Raw genomic sequence first — 23,807 nt, forward strand, 5'->3', positions numbered from 1 at the left:
ATAGCCATAATAGCTGTCAACTGTATTTGCAGTTTTGAAAGACTGGGGTAAGTCGACATCACGAACATGAATACTTTCCAGAGTAGTCAATTTTGTGTTATAATTTCACATTTGTTTTGTGTAGTACTATTTTTTTTATGCTAGAGGTGAGACATCAGTGCATATATTTTTATTTATCAAACCTGAACAATACCTCAACCTTTCTCTCCTCAGTTAACCTAGCATTTTTATAGGAATTATATTTTTTCATCTGCTTAGAAACTGCACATGTAAATACAAGTAAGAATTTATTTCATTTCAAATTAATATGTTGAATAATTAAGTTAGTAAATAATAAAATTGTAAACCACTTATAGAGCAGTTCTTTATTAAAGTGATATGTATTGACTAGTAAAATCACTCACAAGATATCAATTAACAAATGTCTATTTTAAACTCTTTTTTTTTTTGTAAAACACCTTGATCATTTTTTGTTGTACTTTAAAGCAATAAAAAAATGTCAAAAGAATTAATCGTCTGGAAAAATTTTTTCCACCCTTTAGAATCTAGATAATTACTACATGCACATGCTGCTGGAGGTATTGTATCTGTCAAGTTATGCTATTTCAAAGAAAAATTTTTTTGTTCATATTTTAGAAAATTATTTGATAATCTCCTTCCACAGTCAGTGTTAAGATGTTCTGAACAAACTTAGGAAATTCCTTGTCAGTCCACTTGGTCCCATCCATTAAAGACAGGAAATATGTTCTTGATATTTTTTTCAGTTACACAGTAGTATGTGTGTCTTGGTGTATGCATGCATGCATCTCAATTTACATGTTTGTTTATGTTATTATAATAGAGGATTTATTTACTGGTGGCTGTATTCTTCACTTGGATTTCTTTTTCAAAAGATTCCAGTATTGGACAAAACTTAAAACAATCAGCAATATACAATATATTTCTTGTCATTCAAGACAGATATGCACTGCATGGTGATGGTTCTACATTACAAGAATATTTTTATTGTGTATAGTGAGCCAAAGTGTACAAAATGCTATATTTTATACTGAAAAAATATTTTCTGAAAAAAGAATATTTTTTTTTAAATTCAATGTTGATATTAAAAAAAATTCAAATTTAATTGACAACAATATTAGAAAATATAAAAAGGAATTTTATTATAAGAAAATTAATTTCCCATAAGAAATTGATTTGTTTTATATAAAAATGAATTTCTAATGTCAAAAACTAAAATTTTATAATATGAATTCTCAATGTAAAAAAAATTAACTATCTTTTTCAATAATAAAACTTTAGTTCTATTTTTCAAGAATCAATATCTAATATGAAAATGAATTCACTGTAATAAAAATGAATTTCTAATTCCATAGACTTGTTTTTAATTACAGGTTTATGCTAATTCTAAGACATAGTTTAATGATATTAGAAAATAAAAAGTTAATATTAAAAATGTATTTTTTGTCCACTTTAGCTTACAAGTCATTCTGGTATAGATGAATGCAAGAAGAATATTTTGACAAAAAGTTCTTTTCTTCTTTTTATAATATAGTTACATTATTTTTTAGACATTTTTAATTGAATATATGGGTTGAAACTAACTCTGTTTGGAACTTCCAAATACTTCCATACCGGGTTACTTCCTTTGCTCAATGCGTAATTTAGAAAAAGCTGACAGAATTGCATTTCACACCAGATTATGACTGCAAACTCTGTGAAGTAGTCTCAGATTTTGAATACTTTAGTATGTTGAAATTTCTAAGCTGTTCAGAATTGGAAAGTGAAGATATTTTAATTTTTTGCCGGCAACCGGCAACAAAGGGGTAGGTGACTTAAAAGCTGACAGAATCATTCCTACTGATTAATTTCACTGTTTTGAAAGGGTAAATATGTAGATAAATGATCAAAGATTTGAACGTATAATTTAATTTTTATCGATGGTAATAGAAATGGTGACATGAGGGGAGTTTTCATCAGAAATCGTGCCACTAAAAACATCGCCATTCTGTCCACGATTTGTCACCCGACTCTTGCAAATGAAAATGACACCATTTTCGACTTTGCTGTTCGGCTCTAAGGGACAAAAAATGTAAAGTATTGCGAGATGCTATGACGTTAATGATCATTTTGAGAGCGAGGGGAAAGGGGGTATGGGGTTGGAATTTGGGGGTGGGGGGGATTTGTTCAAATTATTCATTTATTAAAAAAAAAAATTACCCATTATAATTAAAAAGACAGATTTTCAAATAGAAATATTGATTTCGCTAGCTGCTTAAATATAAATGAAAATATTGCACTTGCGAAGCAAACATTTTCAATCGGTCCCTCCCTCTTTGTAATGTCTTTTATTATTTTTCACGAGTCTCGCACAGACGGTACATGTATGGTAAAGCTCACGATGCTCGCTGATTTAGGCAATGCCCCATACCAACCCATACCGCCAGCCGGCCAGGGCAGCTAAGTTAGTTAACGGAACAACTAAGAGAGAAAGTTACGCACATTTTTCAACAATTTGAGGGCTACTCAAATCGACACCAAATACACTCAATTCATCCTCCAGTTCATCTTCGGTGACTAATGGCATTTTCTGCAATCTTTTCAGCTTATTATTGACAAATAAATTTCCCGCAATTATTTTTTTACTTCAGGTTCACTTGAAAGTTTGTTTTTTTTTCTATATTTCGGTCTCAATAATAAACGACAAGAGATGTCAAGCTGCGACAGGATGCGACAAGAAAAGTCAAGAAGTCTAAACGCGACAAACCCGTTTTATCTTTTACGACCCCAGGTAATATATACATGTAAATATATATATATTTTAATGAGTTACCACTCACATCAGGAGCACCGGTCACCTGGGTAGGTCTTAATCAATCAATCAATATTTGTTACACGGACTTTTCTGCCAAGAATATATCATTTGGGTAATTTTGTTATTACCCTTCATTTACAGGTATATACATTTAGAGACAATACAAATCTTCATATCACAAACAGTTTGAGAGATTTTAGTAAAAATCATATCCATTGTAAATAAACATTCAAACAGTAAAACAGTATCAAAATAAGAAAGGTATATGCAGAATTATACAAACTGACATCATACACCATTTAAAACATAATTTCGATTTAATATACTTTGGTAAAAACTAAAAAGTTAATTAACATTTTGTAGGTTTATTTGTACGAGAGAAGAATTTTAGAAGAAAATGCTTTAATTCTTCCGTATCCCCATTTCGATATATATATAAAGGACAAACAAAATAAAGACTATATGATATATTTATCTAGTATTAGACGGAGAAAAGTAGTAAAATACAACACTGATTCTAACGAGATGTAATACGAGTCTGATGCTATGAAAATAATCTACGTGGACGTTTTTTGCGACTTTGGAGGACAGGTGTTCTTACAGATTTTTGGAGTACATATGGGAACAAACTATGCACAACTCTTAGCCGATCTGATTCTATATTCGTACAAAGCTATGTTTTTACAAGGGCTGCTCTATGAAAAAGAGAGAGGCGACTAGCCAAGTCCTTAAAATTTGGTTTCTGTTATTTAAATGATGTTTTTCTATGATTAATCCTAACTTAGAGACACATTTTTAACTTACATTTGATCTACCTAAAGAAACTTAAGATGTTTCATACCTATAGACCCCGCCCTGTATACATAGGTGATAGGGACGTGATGATTAATTTATTTATGACTTTCCAAATGTAACTCTCCCAAATCTTATTGGCAATATGTAAAAAATGTTCCAACATCCCTAGCCTAATATAAATTTAACATTTGATCCGTTGCTGACGTGCATGTGGTATGTACATAAAATTTACTTTCTTAGTAAAGTGATGCTTAGAAGACATATATTTCTCTAGCCTTTGTTGATATCATCACAGCGAAATTTTCATGACAGTCATTGCAACAAAATTAGCATAAACGAAGTTGATGAAAAAAAATATCCTCAGTTAGATTTTGTGCCCTGCCCGATTGACAACCCACCGAACTTGGCACTTATCAAATTTTACTCGCATGCAATGTGACGGGGACCGCTGGCGGGATAGGAATGCTATCCCTCCTAGAGCACCTAATGTATGTGACGAGTATAAATGGCGGGACAGGAATGCTATCCTTCCTGGAGCATCTAGTATATGTGACGGGTATCGCTGGTGGGATAGGAATGCTATCCCTCCTGGAGCATCTAGTGTATGTGACGGGTACCGCTGGCGTGACAGGAATGCTATCCCTCCTCGAGCACCTAGTGTATGTGCTATCTCGTTTTCCTTGTCGTCTGTTTGTATTTATATATATTTGTATTTTATTCTGTTATCTACACTTCGTATGAAGATGTTTCTTGGTTTCACTTGTTGGTCATGTACTTGGAATTTGATGTCTCTAAAATGTCTTATTGTTTTGGAGCTTCTTTATTTTTCCTGATGTTATTTCGAAGTTGTATTCTATACTTCAAGTTCTCCCCTCGAGTATAATCACGACGAGGTACCGAAACAGCTACTCACCGGACCCAAGCTCGAACTAATAACCTAATAACCTTTTATCTAACAATGAAATAAATATCAATTGGACTTCATAACAAATATGTCATAATAAGCTACTTAAGGTTTTATGTCTCTCTGTTTTACTTTTTTTTTCTCATCAAAAAGTTACTTGTTCACCTGAAAGCACATTACCGACCATCTTCCATCTTGGGTTTATGGATGATGTATTTGTCTTATAAAAGAAGGAGCTTAGCGATAGACTGACAAAAAAGAGCGGATAGTTTTCTTGCTCAGCATATCGTTCATTCCATAATATATAGTCTCAGTGGTGATGTTACAAACACTTTGTATGACACTTTCAGCCATCAGATCTGACCTGGCAGACACAACATTAGATGAATTCGAACTTATAGTCCGTAGATGGAAAGCCAAATTGAATAGTATAGATGAAGCAGAGAAATCAACTACCTCAAAAGCACAGTATTTGATTTGTATTCAGATTTGTATAAATGTATTTTCATATTACAGTGAATGTCTGTCGCTACTGCTACGACGGAGAGAAGCTTCGGCGTGATGTGTAGAGTTAAAACTTATTTCCATTATGCAATTTGTTTGCTTACAAAGAGTTTGATATTGACATTGACTAAGGTAAAAATTGTTTCGCTGTACCCAAGCACCGTAGACTTGCATTCTTATTCAGAGTAGATGACGACGCTGACCAGGATTAGACTCAATTTAAACTGTATTTCATTTCGTTGTTCCTGTCACAAGTACATGTATACTAGAGTAAATATTAAAACTCTACCTACATTATACTGTAAATAGTGTGATCCAGTTTTGAGAGATTTGGAGAATTTATCTAGGCTTAGATAGAGAAATCTCAGTCACATCAGTTCTATGTTGAAAGTATTCTTGACCCATGCAGATACAGTTGAGCTTATCCCAAAAATAAATATTTTGTCACTGTGCATGTCAATTTTGCATTCTTGATATAATTTGCTTTATGTGTTTCATTGAAGTCAAGAATGATAACTATTTTGGTGAACAAGTATATGTTAGATTTCTCATTTCCATTATTATTCAAAGCAAAGAGCAAAAATATCGAAATACCTCCATCTGATTTTCACAAATTCGCATTTTTAGAAAGGATAAGGGATATTTCTACTGACTCTAATGAAAATGTCGGATATTTGAACATTTTTTTCAATTGACCTAACTTGTGGTCAGAATCCTGAGAAAAAAAATGGCCCATGTCCTTTTAGATGGAAATACTAAGTTAAACTTGAATGAAAAAAGTACCTTGAAAAGTCGGCAATCGAAATACTGAAAATAACGCTGAACTCATATCCATCTACATATATTCTCATTAATGCATGCTCTTAAATTAACAATTGAGAAAAAATCCAAACAAATCACTGTACTGTTGCGGTAGGTAAACCCTAACATCTGTACCATAATAAACATGTACTTATGTAAAGTAATGATTTCGATTATCTCAAAAAAAATACATATATATACACACCGTACCTGTATCCATACCAACTTTTCCTCGTAGCCAAATAAAGTTTCAAACTGGCTATGGTTACTCGAATTTACCTGAAAAAGTATCAATAAGAAAAAATATTGTTGTTATTTGGACTATTGGAGATTACATGAATGGTTGCTGGTTGCGGACCTGATCAATTTCCTTATTGTTACTTGGCGTTATTAGTTTGAAAGTTTCCTGTTCATAAGTAAAGCTACTTTTGGTTGCATGTTTAGCACATCCAAAAGGTTGAATTTGGCGGCTTTAAAGTTTTTTTTTTACATTAATTCCTGTTGTTGCGAGCTTATAATAATGGAATTATGCCAGATAATTATAATATTTTATTCATAAAGTATGTTTACATTATGCTACAATTTTTGCGTCCCATAATCTTTTCCACAAATATTCATATAAATACTTTTAATTTACATACTAAAACATATGCTGAGTGGGTATTTCATATTTATATGATCGTGGTCATCTATGAAGTTCACTATTTCCAATGGGTTTCCATCTTTACAACGTAACTGAATGGTCATATGACAATTCAGTTGGAAAGTACTGAAATCTAAATGTGATTTTACATTGACTCAAGCTTTCTTTTCCTGCATGACGCGCGTACATGTTTAAATGTTTAAAATGAACGAAGAATAACAAATATAAAATTGTATCTATACAATGATAGAAAGAAACAATAACGCCATGTAATAGAAAGAACAAAATATTGTTACTTCAATTAGTACGTGTCCTTAATCGGTAGTCGGTCCGAATATTAGTCTCTATTAGCCTCTCGAGCAATAATATTTTTTTATATTGTTACTTTGCAGAGCAATTCTACCCAGTGCCATAGTGTTTTGCCAAATTATCCATTATTACGCAATGCTATGTTCTGAAAATCACATATGATATGCAAAAGTCCGTCCCAAATTAATTCAAATCATGAAAATATGTTTATTCTATTCCAATATTTCCTTTTCTGACTGGTGTTCTGTTTTCAAAAGGTATAACTGGGAATAAACCGATGAATGTTGACATCGATGTTGCTAACAATTTTTTTTTTCTGGCATATATAAAAGTTTCCTTTCATGCTTATACATATTTTCCGGCATAATAACAAACCATTGTATCATTCTCATCACAAATGAACTTTCGGTCTCTTTTTATCTTCCCATGCGCTCTCGGATGTAGTCGGAGCCCGCCTTCCAATCGGGACTTCTCGGTCTTATTCCTTACAGGACACATACGTTGTTTTCAGTGAAGGAAAATGTCTGAGTAGTCCCGACTGCTCTGGCGTCCTAGGTTTCAAGATGGATGATTGCAACTTGGAAAAACTAGTTATTAAACCTGGCAAACTGTCTCCAGCTTTCCACAGAGACACAACTGAATACAATGTTACCCTTCCAAGCAATGTAGCTAAAATCCACGTGGATCCTCTAACAAGTGACACTGGTGCATCCTATTGTATTTCTGTAAGTTCAGGACTCGTGTATATGCTGGGCCTAGGGTCTCAAAGTATCACAGTAGTTAACTGTTTTCTAGTCTGTGGAAAAACAGGCCTTTGGAAAGTAGATTATTATTTTGGCTGAAGTTAGAAAAAGAAGTACTGAAAATGTGCATCGTTATATATGTTCTTGATCTAGCTATACCGCGAAACAGGGATCCGTTATATAGAGTAGACTAGTGGGAACAGAGTATAATTTATCCTGCAAAAGACGCATTTTCTGCCAATATTGCATGTCTAATATTGTAAATTGATAGTGGGCAGTTATTTTTAGAATAATGTAGGAACTACTTTTTGCCTTTGAAACTGTAAACAATATGGTGACCTCCCTGTCAATGTCGCTGAGAATATCTGTCATACATTTTGTACGTTTTCTGCATATTCTATTTCTCCTCATTTGAAATAAATTGTTTGAATATTGAAATCATGACTTGTTTTTATGTGATGACTGATGTATAAATAAATAGTGTCTGAGTATTTTTTGTGTTATTTTGTAACCATATGCTGGTCTATCCTATTGTTCTGCATTCCACTGCAGATGACAGGTAGTTGTCCACAAATGTCTTCAGACAGTGAAATGGAGCCTGCATTGCAATTTAACATTGCAATCTTTACATGCATTCACCACTGAATTCCAGGCATGAATGACTTGTTTCTTGACGTCATGACACAGTAAAAGCGTCTGACAAGACTTGTTGACATTTTTATCCTGGTGTAAAACAGTTACATTTTTCATTTATATTTTTGTGATATGTGGTTTCCACGATATAAAGTTAAAAATTAATCATAAATTTATGAACTCATTTCAGCAAGCATTGTCAACAATTTCTTCAGAAAGGTGCATCGCCGGTTACGCAAATAAAAATAACTCAGCCCCACAACCATAGTGTTATACAAATACTTATGTTACCGGTCTTCATTTAGATTGATCAGTATATCTTCCACTGGTTAATTTCCTGTCAGACTGAAATCAGGCTCTAAGTGCTGCTAAGGTCATAGGTTAAATTTGTATAGTTTACCAGTATGAGGACTTGGTCCTCTATTATGATTGTAAATTCTGACCTACTTAAGGAATGGATGAATGACAAGGGTCATCAGCTACCATTATTGGTTTTGTTTAACCCAGTTCCGGTGGAAAGTTGAAGCTCTTGGTCATGCATGCTTTTAATTATCATCTTATGTAAACTGTTTATTAAACACTTTGCCCTGACCTTGATGATGTATGATCAACACAGGCAGGCCCCTGTTCTTTGTTACAATAAAATCCAAATTTGTGACTTAAAGATAGCACCTGGAAACAGATTAAACCACTATATACATGTACCTGTTAGAGAGTAGATCTCACCATTTTCAAACCAGAAGTAATTCATGCCAGTCTGCTCACCAAAAGTTGAAAATCATTGTATGATAGCTGATTTTTTAGAGCAAAATATCTGCAATCTGTTAGACATTTTATCTTGACATTTGGGTATGAACTTGTTTCAAAGGAGAAGAAAAAAAATCTGTTAGTGAGAACTACAAAATGTACTTGCCAGTGAGAAGTAGTTCTTGTCAGCAAGTTATTCTGGATAAAAGCATTGTATATTTATGGCTTAAGTTAAAAATTTTGTTTTACCAATTTTAGGGAAGTGGTGGTGGTAAGGAAGTCCCATTAAAAGAGGGTGAAGTTACAGATATAAAGATAGAAGTAACATCTGAAGATGGCACTGTAAAGAATTACTTCATACATGCTAAACGATTATCAGCAAAGGATGCAGTTCTAAGTGGTCTGGAGCTATCTGTTGGAGAATTGTCACCAGAATTCTCTTCTGATATAACAGAATATTCTTGTAAGTTACTATGCCTTAGGCCACAGTTTTTATACCCCAACCTGCTCGAAAAGTGGGAGATACACAGTGATAATGCTGTTCATCCGCTCATCTGTCAATTTTTCTTTCCTGAGTTCTAATCTACAACTTCTCTCAAACCGGTGAATGGAATTTGATGAAACTTTCACACTTTCTTTATCATATGATGCCATTTTGCACCTCTTATTTTGTTTTTTTACCTAAAGTGCTTTTGGGGTTTTGTTTCCTTTATGGATTTAGGGAGGGGAGCAGTGGTATCACCAAGAGAGATTTGCTCAGATTTTTAAGTTTGACTTGTTGGTTTATTGATTACACAACCAGATTGATCTAGTTGGCATGAAAAATATTGTTGAATATTTTGTTTTCCTTTACAATTTTTACTATTGCCAACCACAAGAAATTAACAATTACAAAATTGCAAATATCTGATTTTTTATGTACATAGTTTTTTTTTCAATATACATGTAATCTTATCACTGAGCTCTTTTATGACACTATTTGTTTATTCCAAAACAATGCTTATTAATACATGAAACTGATTTGACCAGCCCTGTTTAAAAGCTTAGAATTCTTACCATTATTTTTTTTCCAACCAAACAACCCAATTTTTTCTGCCACAAATCTGTAAACAACAAATTAAAAAAATTGTGCTGTAACCTTTTTTATATATAACATGTAACTGTAGATCTATGATAGTAACTTTTTACTTCAATTAACTGCATATATATAATCTCTAAATGTTTAATGTTACACATTCATGAAGTAAATACAGATGATAAATTAACAATAGCGTGACTTGTCCATCCTTTCAAAATTGCTAATTTGATTGATATACTGGTAAATGTTTGCTTACCTTTGTATGTTCAAGTGCATACGCTATGCAAGGTGATCTGAGAAATTTAAAGATGTTAGTGCTGGCAATGTCTTAACCAAAACACAATGACTCAGACAACGAGGAGAGGTTATGGAATGATGGTCCGAGGCAAAAGGCAAATGACCCATTAGGGGAATTCAACTACAAAGTAAGGGGACCACCATGGCCATGATGTGCAACCAGGAAAGTAAAAGTGAAAGTTTAAATAGAAAGAATAGTCATATAAATAATCAGAATTATTCAAGTTCCAGGTGTTTGTTAACAGTGATGTAAATAGAACTATAGTTGGAATTGTTTGTTTACATTTGCAGATCAACTATCAAACAAATTATCAGAGCTTATTGTTAGGACTAAGAGCTAAAGAAAAAGCTGTATTATTGAAATAACAGAGGTAAAACCAAAACGCAGCAGATTTAAACCAAATATAGCTGAATACTAAATACCAGAGGTTGGGGGCTACTATATGTATGGAGAAAACCTAGAAACTGACAAAGGGAGAGGGTTGTTATTATACCTTAACAAAGAGATAAATGGGAATGAGGTTGAGATGGAATCATTATTTGAGGGAACCTTATTTGTTCAGATAAAACATTACAATAATTAAAAGCTACTAGTAGTACTTTTATATAGATCACCATCAGAAAAATATGAGGACCATAACAATTAACTCTGAGAATAATAACTAGAGCCAGCAACAAATGATATTCCTGTGTGTTAACAACAGGCGATTTCAGTACCTAGATAGAATAACTACAACTCTAGAGGGGACAACATAGACAGTCCAGATTTGTTGAAACCGTTCGAGACTTGTTTTCTGTTCAAACACATCAAAAAGCCAACCAGATAGAGGGGTACACAAACACCTAATATACTAGACTTAATTTTCACAAATGAAGAGCATATGATAAGCAACACTGAATACTCCAGTCCTCTGGGGAAAAGTGACCACTGTATTATACAATTTAATTTTAAAAGCTATGTAAATATCAATGTCTTGAGGAGACAACACAAGTGTTGAAATTATCAAGAATTCAGGATGAACCTAGATGAGATGAATTGGGAAACATGCAGAATAGACAAGAATTGGAAAAAAACTTGTACATAAAATAAAAGAGTAGAGGATAATTCTAATACTTACTGAGAAAATTGACAACTTGGATAAAGAAACTCTTTTCCAGTAGATGAAAAAAACAAGAGAGAAGATAAAAGAAAAGAATGGACTGTCAAAAAAGGCAACCATGAGTCGAGATCCTGAACTTAGAAAGAAATATAACAGACTATGAAATAAGGTCAAAAGCAAATTGAGAAAGAAATATTAGAGAGATAAATGCATGGCAGAAAGAGCCAAAGAAAATAAAAAAATATATATAAAATCAAAGACAAGAGATCGAGTTTGTAATCTTCATATAAATCCAGCAGGTACAAAACCACAGAAAGCAGACAATGACAATGAAAAGGCAGACATATTATCAACTATTTTAACAGTGTTTTCTCAACAGAACTAAATGGTACAATTCCAAACCTTGACTTAAACATAGAACTAAGTGAAGAACTCCAGATAACAGAGAAAAAACTTATTCAAGTTTCTGAGCATCCTGAAAACAGACAAATCCCCTAGACCTGATGAGTTACATCCAAGACTGTGTAAGGATATCTCTAAATCAATAACAAAACCTTTTTACCTAATATTCAAACAATCACTAGAAGAAGGGAAGCTACCAAAAGAATGGAAATAAGTGCAATTTTCAAAACAAGGAAATAAAGTGTTAGCAAGTAACTACAGAACGGTGAGCCTTACATCAGTTATATGAAAGTCCATGGAAGAGTGATCAAGGGAACCAAGGTTATATCGGTAATCAAAAGAATGTAATCCAGGGACAAAGACCAGACATGGAAAACAGACATACATAACAAAGAACATAAAGTAACTAAAATCATACATACAAAGTAACAAAAGCAAATGAGCAACTCAGACTCCACTAAAAACTGGGAGCATGGGCCAAGTGCACCGGTAGGGTAAGTGTTCTCTGCTTTTCTAGAAACACCCGCAGAGTTGCTCATAAAAAGTCAAGTCCGGGGTAGACGAAAGAGGAAAGGAAAACTATGACACGTTGAACAAATCAGTTTTCATGGCGCAGATGGATACACCGTAACGATCCACAAGTTCATGATGAGGACCTTAAAACTTCTGTAGTGATGACTTCAGTCTTGTAGCTACATAACCCTGTGCCAGAAGCGTATTTGTTAGAATTTTAGCATGATACAAAAAGTCTTCGTAGTTTTTGCAAGCTCTGGCATAACGTATGATTTGTGATATGAACACTCCATATGCAGGTGCTGAAGGGATTTTGCCACAGATGAAAGGAAAGTTAAGAATTCTGAATGATATGTCATCAGGTTTGTCGTAAAATTTGGAGAAACTGATCAGAGAACATATAATAAAACTGTTTTAAACATATGAAATAACACAACCTTTTCTCAACAAATTAGTATAAATGCTTCATATCAGGGAGAATCAACATCACATCAGTAACTAGAGGTTTGAAGCCCTAGACAAAACTCTAAATGTGGATTGATTTTACATGGATTTCCAAAAGGCTTTCAGTAAGGTGACCCACAAAAGGCTCTGAGGAAAAATAATTATGGATTAAATGGGACCTGGGAAAATAAACACAACAAAATAAAAATTGTCACTGCCTGAAATTTTCTGCTAAAAATGGAAAAATCAATAGGACAATGCTTTACTTATTTATATATTAATTTTGCTGTAATAAATTTGGAAAGGGGTAGAGATATAGAAATACATTCTTGTTTATATATAATACTGTCAATCATTCAGTCAGCAAGCAGATTTCATTTTGTCCTAAATATTAAGTTACTTACATATGTAAATTAAGAAAAAAAAGAACATTGATCTCAATGAAAGAAAGTAAGCTTATAAATAGGCTTGCTTATTGTGTATAACGAAAATAGGCATGGTGTATATGTCAAAGAGACAACTCCGCCACCAAGATGAAAATGTCACCCCAAGGCAACCTATTGGTCTTCAATAACTGACAAGGAAATTCTCATACCATAGGTACAGTGAAAGAGTTGCCCCTATATACTCAAGTATCATAAAAAAAAATAAACTAAAGGTGTAAACAAAACAAGACATACAGAGGCCAGAAAATCCTGACTTTGGGCAGGCACAAAAAATGTGACAGGGTTAAAATACTTTGGTGTGATCACAACTCCCCTTTAACATCTAGCCATTGTGAAAAAAATATTACACAATTAAAAAGACTTAAAAAAAACAGTACAAAAAGGCCCGAGTCCCTTGTTACAATGGAAATGAAAAAACTGAATATAAATTACACAAATGTACAAACTAAGGACTACTGGCAGTTAACTGACATGCCAGCTCCAGACCAGTTTAAACCTACAAAAGTTATGTCCCCAATGTATGTAAAAAAAAATTCTTTCCATGCTGGGTTGAGAATCAAGGTACATCATAAGTCCTTCAATAAGGACACAACCAATGTCATGCCAAAATTTGCTTTAAAATATAGTATTTAATTTCTATGTAAAGACCCTATGAGCGAATCAATGTGATACCAAAAAATGCTATCCTTAACGATTTGACAATGATATCATGTCCCTTACGAATGAGTCTATTCAATGGTTTAGTTAACTTATTGGATGAGTATTGAGCTTTCTGTGCTTTGTGTAGAATATTACCCAAAACAAAAGGTGAGAGATACCTGCTTATATTAATCCTTAACAAGTACATCTGTATTTCAGACTGATTTCCTTGTATTGGTTGTATAGTTTTGTGATTGATTTTATGAACAGGTGATATCAAAAACCTTGATGTAGTAATTTCTCTGTTATATAAAGATTCCTTTCATTAAAATCTGAAACATTGATACAAATACAAGCAAATTGAACCAGTTGTGATATATAAACACCATATGATGGTGACAAGTGGACATCACCATCCAAAAATGGATAGGGAATGAAAAATCAACCCTTTTGTCATAAATTTTAGTATTATGTTTACCATTATAGATATGATTACTGATATCAAGAAACAGACATTCTTTATTATCAATATTAGGTGTTATTAAATTTTTCTACCAAATGTCGTTTGTAAGGCTCTTTATTTATTCTAGTTATAAATTGTGATTCATAACTGTTCAGAAATAGGTCAGCAATAAGTGGTGCACAATTGGTCCCCATTAGAATTCCAATAAATTAACAATAAATTGTATTGCCAAAGTGTACGAAAATATTATCTAACAGGTCTTTGAGTGCTGTAAGCATATCAAAAGAAGTCCAATTAATGTAGTTTTATGTTTTTCGTTACTAAAAAATGATTTGAAAATATTCGAACAAATATATTCACATCCGGATTTATTAAATGACCATATGATAAGATATGTAAATTTTTGTTTTATGAGGTTATATGAAAGTGTAGTGTATAAAGTTGAAAAATCAAAACATTGGCCCAATTCGAAAGATCCCATGTGCATGTATGTAACATAATATAACAAATACATTTTGAAAAAAAAGCATTTGTGAATGAAGTGTGTTTGAAGCCCTAGACAAAGGTCTAATTGTGGATTGTATTTACATGGATTTCCAGTAAGGTGGCCCACAAAAGGATCCTAGGAAAAATCAAAGGCTAAGGAATTAGTGGTGATGTCTTAAAATGGAAAGAAGATTGCCTCAGTAACAGACTACAAAAAGTTACTGTGAATGGTGACAACTCTGAATGGAAACCAGTAATGACAGATATATTGGTAGGCTCTGTCGTGGACCTATACTGTTTGTTATATATATAAATGACCTCCCAGAAAGTGTAAAATCAGAATCCTACCTGTTTGTAGATGATACGAAATTTTTTTTAAATAATAGAGAAAAAAGAAGATAAGAATACATTACAGAATGATTTAAAAAAACTTGAAAATTGGAGCATAAAAAGGCTACTCAAATTTCAGTCAGAAAATGTAAACATATGAGTATTACCAACAATCGCTATGAAAATACAAGAAAATATATTGCAAAAGTACTTTAATTGTGGATACAAATTTTCTTGGATTATGGAATGTACACACATATGCAGATTCTTGAATTGGTGGTTTTGAGGTTTTCAGTATACACCTCTAGGGAAATTGGAGAAATTTGGGAACCATATTTCGTAGTCTAGCAGCTAGTAGCTCACCCACGAAAGCCATGAAAATTGGTACCTGACAGTCAAAAGTACTTTCAGTAGATTATTGAGTAGAACACGAAAAGGATATTTGAGTAATCATTAACTCAGAACTATCGTTTGAAAACCAGCTACGTGAAAAAGTCCATAAAGCAAACTCTGTATATGCAGCAATTAGACATTTAAACATCTGGACATAAAATTTTCCTCAGCCATTTACAAAGCCCTAGATCAAAGATCTTGATTATGCCAGTTCAGTCTGGGTGCCATACATGATCAAACATTGAGAAGATAGAAAGCATTCAAACAAGAATGACCAAACAACTTCCCTGGATGAAAAACTTGTCATATTTGGAAAGACTAAAGAAACTAAATTTACCAACTTTATTGTATAAAAGAATGAGAGACAACATGATTGAGGTATTTAAAATTGTCCACAACTACTTTGACGGAGAAACTGGCTTATTCCTATTAGATTGCTCCACCAAGATCAAATACAAACATTAGGAAACATTCATTTGCTGTTTGAGTAGCCAGAACATGGAATATACTACCACACAAAGTCAACATTTCAACTTAGCTTATTTAAAAGCAGGCAAGACCAATACTGGAAATACCCAGACTTAGTGTATGACAATTACAAATCAGACATTCAGTTAGATTGTCACATGACCAATAAATGTACGGTAGAAATGGAAGAGTCAGGTGTTGTGGAATTCAAACAATCCAGAGCTGGAAACAGTTGCTATCTATTGCTATGTATATACAATGTATAAGCTAATTACATTTGCTTTCTTCTTAATAATGTTTAACAAGAATAATGGATTTCTAATTTTTTTTTTAGGTTTACTGCCTTGTAATTCTGATAAAGTTACAGTAACACCTGTGGCACCAGATCCTAAGAATGCTGTTACAGTCTGTGGAGAGAAACCTGGGACACCAACATCTCTAAATGTTGGGGAAACAAATGTTAAAATAGAAGTTACCTCAGCTGATGGCTCAAACAAAAAGGTAAAAGCTCCAAATGAAGTCGCTTAAAGAAGACTATGTTATTATGCATGTCAATATCAAACTAATCTGTTAAATGTTCTTGAAAATTAAATTTTAAAAAAAAATAAGTAGAATTTGAATTTCCCGAGCCTATGGGCGCCACCATGATCAGTTGAGCTGTGACGCTACGAAATCGGTTGTAAAATCGAAGTAAACAGGTATGATTTGTTTATCATATACATGTACGTTGCAATTGAATATATGCTGATTTTACAGTTGTCACATCCATGTCTTTGCAATATTTCTTAAAAAATGCAAAAAAAAAAAAAAAAATTTTTTTTATTTCCATGATACTATAACAGGTTGGTAGTTCTATTATATAAGGACATTGTTCACCTGTACCAGTATACTCAAAGTTACTGATGTTCATATCCCTAGATATGGAAGCTATTTATACCTTAAGTACCTTAGTACACCCTGAGGTATAGCCAAAGGGTGTACAGGGACTGCAGGTGTAAAAAATTCTATATCTACAGGTATAAACATACGTGTATGTAATGAAATTATCCCTAATATTAGTCTAATGGTGTCAATATTTTACTCAGTGAGCCAAAATGAAATGACATAAATGTCTTCTTTGGCATTATTTTGATTTTGTTGAATATACAAATGTTGGGATCTACCTTTGGTAGAATCCTACAGGTCTTTAAAATTTCCTGTTTTAAGAGTCTTTTCTTTAAAAAAAAATTACAAATTCTGATTTTGGCACCTTATTTCTCTATTAATGCTGTCATTACCACATGACATTTGTAAAGTTTGTTTGCATGTGCTGGGCATGATAATAGATACATTTCACAGACAAAACCAAAACAACAAAGTCTACCAGTAACAACCATTTCAAGTGAAGGACATTTGAAAATACATTATTCATATTGCTAGAAAATGTTTCAAGCATTTTTTTTTCTTTTGCCCAAAATCTCAGCATAAAGCATAAATCTCTCTAATATCTTTAAAATGGACGTAATATTAGTGCTAAATAGTGTGTGATGTTCCACATGGAAACAGTTAGTTACACCTGGGTATGGTACATGTGTATGGCTTAACAACACTGTGGTATATGGGATTTGTTAAAACCTGTTCTTAGCCAATCAAAATCCTATAAATTTACTATTTTGTATAAATGATGACCAAAATTACTTTCCAATCAAATTAATGAGATACCTAAATACGTCATTATTACATATTTACTGTTAATTGTTCTCACCTGTTTGAATGTACTTTTAAGGTGCATTTTTAACTGATCTCTCTGATTAAAAATAGTCATTATTGCCTTCTCCCTGACTTAAAATATTAAATGTATTGTGTGAGGTAGTAGTTCCATGAATCAATTGGATGCCTTTACATTATTTACTTAATTACCCATCTTTGAAGTAAGTGTGTGCCTCTTAATCAGATATTACATGAAAGTAAAATCTTTACTGAAAGATCTTCTTATGTGTGTATGGAATCAATAGACTATGATATAAACTGAATATATTTTTTAAAACACCAAGTGGATTAGACTACTTAAACTTCACCTGAAACCTAGAAAAAAATTTTATTATATATTTTACACATGGCCAACTGTCAGTTCAGTTGTAATAGTGAATAGTATTAATTTATTCAATTGGACATTTGACAAAACATGAATAAGTATGTTGTTTTGATCCATATTTGGTGAAAAAGGCATACTATTCTTTTGTTTGTCAAAAGTTTGACATTTATAGCCAATATACATTATTATTACAGTTGTAAAATGGGCAAGTATAGCCATAGCTGTAGTACTATTTACCAAAGAGTATTGCAGAGAACCTGTCAACATTGAAATGATTACTCATTCTTTAATTTTTTAGATTTATAGCCTTGATATTATTCGCAAACCATTGCCTAGATATGTTAAAATAACAGATGAAACCTTGGCACAACAGTATGAATGTCCTATATCTCTGAGTCCATTGTATCGACCCATATCAATTAAAGCCAGTGATGAGAAACATACCTACTCTGCACCTAATATTGATGCCTTTACAAGAACTTCCAAGGTTGACCCATTGAGTGATATGCCACTGACTGGTGAATGGAGGAACATTGATTATGATCTGGATAAAAAGATGGCAAATGCTCAGTCTTGCATCCCACTTACCTATGGAGGTATATGATATGCATATTATTTTATTTTAGTATTTCTGCATTATTGGGGGTATTTTTCAGATACACAAAAACAATTTTAGGCTATCGATCTAGAATATATTTTAAGATATTAAAAAATGCTTTAATTCTACCTGATTTCTCTCTGTGGAAATATGGTTGTCAGAAAAAAACATAAGTTGTGTTTACTTTCTCATACATTTTGAAAATATGAAAGGGGTGATCTCAGTGTACTTGTTATAGAGATCCCAGTTTATTGCATTATAAATTAATTTAAGATAAATACTGTAATCTGATTGGTTAAAATAATTTTGTTATATCTCAATGAAAAAAAAAATTATTGACACCCTATTCAGTTAAATTCAGAGCTACTTTTCTCATGCTTAAAAATAAAAACATGTTTGAAAATTTATTTATAAGAATTGGCAATGATAAAAATTTTGTCTATTGAAAAATAACATAAATTTTCCATGTGCATATTTTGTTTATTGCACTTCATGTAATAAACAATATGTACATAGAAAATTTATGTTATTTTTCAATAGACAAAATTTTTATCATTGCCAATTGTTAATTACTACTGGGTTTTCCATGAATGTCATTATTTGACCTTTCACTGTTCAATGTGAAAAGTCAATATTAAATGACCAGACTGTAGTCAGGAAAGATGTGCAAGATGTACAACCCCCAAATTTGTGGAAAAATAATAAATTAATATCGTGGTTTTTCACAAGTTTTACCCAAAAAATATTTTTGGTTGGACTTATAATTTTATTTATGCTACCCCTAACCATTGACACATTGATAAACTGGAGTATTTGTGAATTTCTATAGAATTAAAATATACCAATAGTAGTTATATTTAGTTGCTGAAATTTTGTTATGGAATAGTGTGCCTCACAATTTTTTCTCTCATCAGTCAACTGTATTATGCATGTTACTTTTCTCTATTTTAAAGGTGAAAGTGAAACAAAGAAATATTCTGAACTTGGAAGCATTATAGATAAATGCAATGTTACTCCAAAGCCATCGGTGAGTGACAATGAAACAAAAATGCCATATATTTTGTAATGCTAGTCCGTTTTAAAACATATTGATAATATGCATGTTTAATTCAATCTTGTCCAACTATATTGTATAGAAACACAAGCTCTTTTTTCACTCACTCCTTAGGTTAGGAAGCTATTTTTGCCTTATTTTTTGTAGGATGTGAAGGACAAATTCAAAGATGCACAAGCTCCGGTAAAACATTCTGTTGAGGTAAGTACATCCGTTTAGAGTGAATACCTATCCTTTTATTTGACAAGAAATACATAGTTCTTTCCATGAAATTTTTTTATCCCCTACAAGAAAAAATCATGTAATATAATGCAATGTTAAATTATGTACTGTATCGGTCCATGATCCCTCATGTTCAGTTTTTATTTAAGTTTTCTCTTTCATAAAAATTTGATCATATTATTAAGAAACATAAACATGTACAGAAAAAAAAAATTTCATAGGTTAATTGTTTGAAAGTACTTCAGAGTCACCTAGGCATGCCTGGGTTTCATAAAAAATCTCAAATCTTCTCTTTCAAGTGATTTGATTGGCCAAATTTGAGTAAAGGAAGGATTTGAGGAAAATTTGAGGACTTTTTATGAAACCTGGCAATTTATTATTTGTTATGGCTATGGTAATCTGTAATGTAGGTACGCAAATGGGAAAAGCAGATGCAGCAGTGTTTTGACGACTTAGAAGATCTGAAGAGAGATGGTGATAATTTCATTGAGGAATATTTCAGAAGTTTACCTAAACCTGGTAAAGTAAAGTACCGGTAGTCATAATACAGCTGAGAATCACGTTTTGTTATTTATTACATATGTGTAAAAATATATTTTTATGTATGAATAATTAGCCTCCATGGTGTCATTTATCAAATTAGATAACATGTGGATTTTAGTATTTTTTTATTCAAACCTATTTTGTGAAAAAAAGTATAATTACCATACAATTAACATAATGGTTTTGAAATTATTATTTACCAAGCATATCAATGCTGTGCAAGTTAGGAAAACTTCTACGGTGAAATTTTGAAAAATGTCTATAATGATATGTAATATATTGGAGTTATTAGATGTAGTAAGATTGGCCTTGGTTTTGAAGATTGAGTGAGTTTTACTCACAGTTCTAGTTTAGTTCTGTCAATCATCAGATTCACACAACAATAACCATGACAAAACTAACTTAATTGAAAATTGAAGATCTTTTATCTACAAGTTTTTTTTTTCTTTGTGGAGTTAATCATATCATTGTTTCTATAATGTTAGGTGAATCCAGACAGTATGATGATGGCCAATATCCATTGGACTTTCTACACAAAGCTGCTAATTGTTATGCCTCTGCTATTAAATTAAAACCTAAAGACCCAAATTTACACATGAAACTTGGTAAAATTTTGGAGGAAAAATATTATTGTGAAGATTTGTTCGGACAGAAAAAGGAGGTATGTAGGAGAGTACGTTAAAAACTACCAGGCGCATCTCTCGCCCATAAACAAATTTCTTCTAGTTATATCAAGCAAAAATAATTGAGATAAAGATTTGCTGAATGTTTTGATATTATTTTAAGTTACAGTATTTTTTATTATAAATCACAGTAACAGGAATGCTCCTGGTATTGTAAAAATGTAGGAAATCTTGAATCAGTTCTATAATAACCCACATATTTACAGTACAATATTATACCCTCAACAAGTGGAATCACCTTGGCTATCAGTCCGTCCCATCACAGTTATCTGGCTCCCAATGGATGTATTAATTTCAAATTTGTTATTCGGTATGTGATTTTATGTATATAAAGCATTTTTGTAGCTGTTCAATATCAACTTTTTTTTCGTGGGACTTAATTTTTTTCACTATATGGAATTACAAAAATTTTGTCACAAAAACCTTGATTGGGTTATGTTAAATTTATTAAAAAAAAAAAAAACCTGACACATCACAAATGAACATTATAATGTATGTAAATGTTTTATTTTGCATGCCTATGAAAGATTTCAAAATTGACTTTTTGTTTTTACACTACTGTTGAAATAAAACAAGATTGACCTTTAGAACTACATTTGATTATTTCAGGATTAAGTCCCCGGGTTTGACTAACTTATGGACTATGAGGTAGTCTATCAACAGACATAAATTTTCTCAACTTATCTATGCTAGCATAAATACGTTTAACATTAAACCATTCTTATAACTTAATTTCCTCTCATTTTTTTGTTCACATTAGAATTAAAGCTGCAATAAAAACGTTATATAATTTGAGGATACGGTACAATGTTTTTGATTGCAGGCTGAAGTGCAAGCAACATGAATGATGCTAGGTACTTATAAAATAATGACCTGATTGTTCAGAAGAGAACCACCCAATCAAAAGGCTACATACATAATTGCCAGTTTAATTTATTACAGGAACATGAAGCTTTGCCATCCTTTAATCTTGAAGCTGCAGAAAGCTCTAGAGATGAAGAGTGTGCAGCTATTTGTAAACTAAGAGGAGTGGATGCATCAACAGCACCAATAGCCCTACAGCTAAAGGCAATTGATGAAGAATACCACCATTTAGTTGATAGTGGTCAAGGTGGGAAAGCTGATCATGTACAGGGATTGTATGTATGGAAATCGAAACAGGCATCAAAGGTTATTGTGATTTGTGAATTTGTGTTTCTATAATGCCAAGGTAGAAAGATCGAGATTTCTTTATCATATTTTCTGGTATTTCTCATATAAAACTAGGAGTAAGAATCAATAAAAAGAAATCAATTTTATGAATGTGATATAAATTAAGTTTATTGTAATATTATATGTTAACTTATTGATTACCAGTGTATCAGAAACAACTTTTTAAATTTCCTCATCAAGTCTTGAAAATAAACCAATTATTGTAGTATACATAGTGCTTGTATTTCCCAGGAAGGAATGGCTGCTCAGAAAGCAGAGGATGACCAGAATCCACTTGGCCAGGCTTTTCTTAAGTACATGGATGCTTTAGCAATAGATGAAGCCAAAGCTGTATTTAATTTCCATGTGGGTCGTCTGTTAGTCATACAGGGTAACTTCAGTGATGCTGTCAAGAGGTTAGAGGTCACTCTTAACTGGAATCCTAACTACCAAATGGGAAGGTAATTACTGCCATCTGAAGTTATTATTTTGTCATAGTACAGACTTTTTAGCAATAAATATACCCTAGGTAAAACAAAAAATGTTGTATCATCTGTATATGTGATACAAGATTTACTTTTTGACTACAAATAACTTTTTAAATTATTGCTGGAAAAGTTTGCAAAGGTGACAAAGTTTCTGCACTCTGATCATTTGTTGTCACATAATGATTAAGAGCTTACCATGTTATTCATGTGAATTCTACACTCCAACATCTATTTTTCTTTATATAAATGATAAATGTATTTGTCTCCAGATTTTATTTAGGCCTTGCTTTAGCTCTACAGAAAGTGGGACCTGGTGCTAGAACACAGGAAACAATAAGTTATTTATTGGAAGCCATGGAAACCTTATTAACACTGAATGCAAAGAATTCAATGACAGACATAGATCCCAGGTAAATTTCTGAAACATATAGTTTTGTTCTCAAGAATTTGGAAATAATTCATTTTTTTCTTTACGATATTTGTAATGTAGTTTTTATGAAACAATGTCTTGTACAACATTATTTTTCAGTGTCTGTATATTTCTTAGTGGTTTTGGATGTATTATTATGCTGCATTCTATGACTGATGACATTACCCCATGTACTGGCTATTATATATTCCCCCTTTATATCTTTATATTTTGTTGGTATACATCCATTTGAAACAGAGTTTTTTTCCCTTTTCAACTTATATAGCTTCAATAAACAGTTAACAAACTTAATCAAACTGTTTATATGACTTTTATTTTATAGCTTTCTAAGTCCAGAAATATGTTTATTATTGTTTTGTTATGTCCACCTGTCCATCTACTTTTTCAATACAGTATCCTCTGCAACTACTTCTCTCAGCCACTTGATATTTTGACAGAAGCCTTATATAGGTATGCCATATCTTAGGATTTGATTTCAGACTGAATTGGAGTCAATTTTGGTTAGATGACATTGTTTATATTTTGACCATACAGTACTGGGCAGCAGTGGGGGATATCCTTTAGTCAGGTTTAC

At 32.3% G+C, this 23,807-nt stretch overlaps 2 protein-coding genes across 7 annotated transcripts in view; one reads left to right on the top strand and one right to left on the bottom strand.

Moving 5' to 3' along the window:
* The window catches only part of LOC148624049 (DNA polymerase alpha subunit B-like), a 38,060-nt gene extending 30,846 nt beyond the window's left edge, over positions 1–7,214 (bottom strand). Inside the window, exons 1-2 of one of the 3 annotated variants that reach the window (XM_088566494.1) lie at positions 7,144–7,214; positions 6,027–6,095 (exon numbers count right to left, since the gene is read on the bottom strand). In XM_088566494.1, coding sequence (XP_088422620.1) covers positions 6,027–6,036 — 10 coding nt within the window. In that variant the 5' untranslated portion in view covers positions 6,037–6,095; positions 7,144–7,214. Of the gene's footprint in view, positions 1–2,499; positions 2,669–6,026; positions 6,096–6,457; positions 6,542–7,143 lie in introns of those variants that run through there. The other 2 variants (XM_088566495.1, XM_088566493.1) reach the window with 2 other exon arrangements.
* A 71-nt stretch (positions 7,215–7,285) lies between these two features.
* Positions 7,286–23,807, top strand: part of LOC148624050 (uncharacterized) — a 28,939-nt gene continuing 12,417 nt past the window's right edge. For 3 of the 4 annotated variants that reach the window (XM_088566483.1, XM_088566482.1, XM_088566481.1), the window contains exons 1-11: positions 7,287–7,493; positions 9,150–9,354; positions 16,285–16,451; positions 18,323–18,620; positions 19,576–19,649; positions 19,824–19,877; positions 20,309–20,417; positions 20,927–21,102; positions 22,067–22,294; positions 22,568–22,776; positions 23,073–23,213. In XM_088566483.1, the coding sequence (XP_088422609.1) occupies positions 7,332–7,493; positions 9,150–9,354; positions 16,285–16,451; positions 18,323–18,620; positions 19,576–19,649; positions 19,824–19,877; positions 20,309–20,417; positions 20,927–21,102; positions 22,067–22,294; positions 22,568–22,776; positions 23,073–23,213 (1,823 nt within the window). In that variant the 5' untranslated portion in view covers positions 7,287–7,331. Of the gene's footprint in view, positions 7,494–9,149; positions 9,355–16,284; positions 16,452–18,322; positions 18,621–19,575; positions 19,650–19,823; positions 19,878–20,308; positions 20,418–20,926; positions 21,103–22,066; positions 22,295–22,567; positions 22,777–23,072; positions 23,214–23,807 lie in introns of all 4 variants that reach the window. The other variant, XM_088566484.1, reaches the window with a different exon arrangement.

The sequence above is a fragment of the Perna viridis genome, chromosome 2 (assembly GCF_037379345.1).
Source record: "Perna viridis isolate PV_CMFRI_1.1 ecotype Kerala chromosome 2, ASM3737934v1, whole genome shotgun sequence".
NCBI classification, from domain to species: Eukaryota; Metazoa; Mollusca; class Bivalvia; order Mytilida; family Mytilidae; genus Perna; species Perna viridis.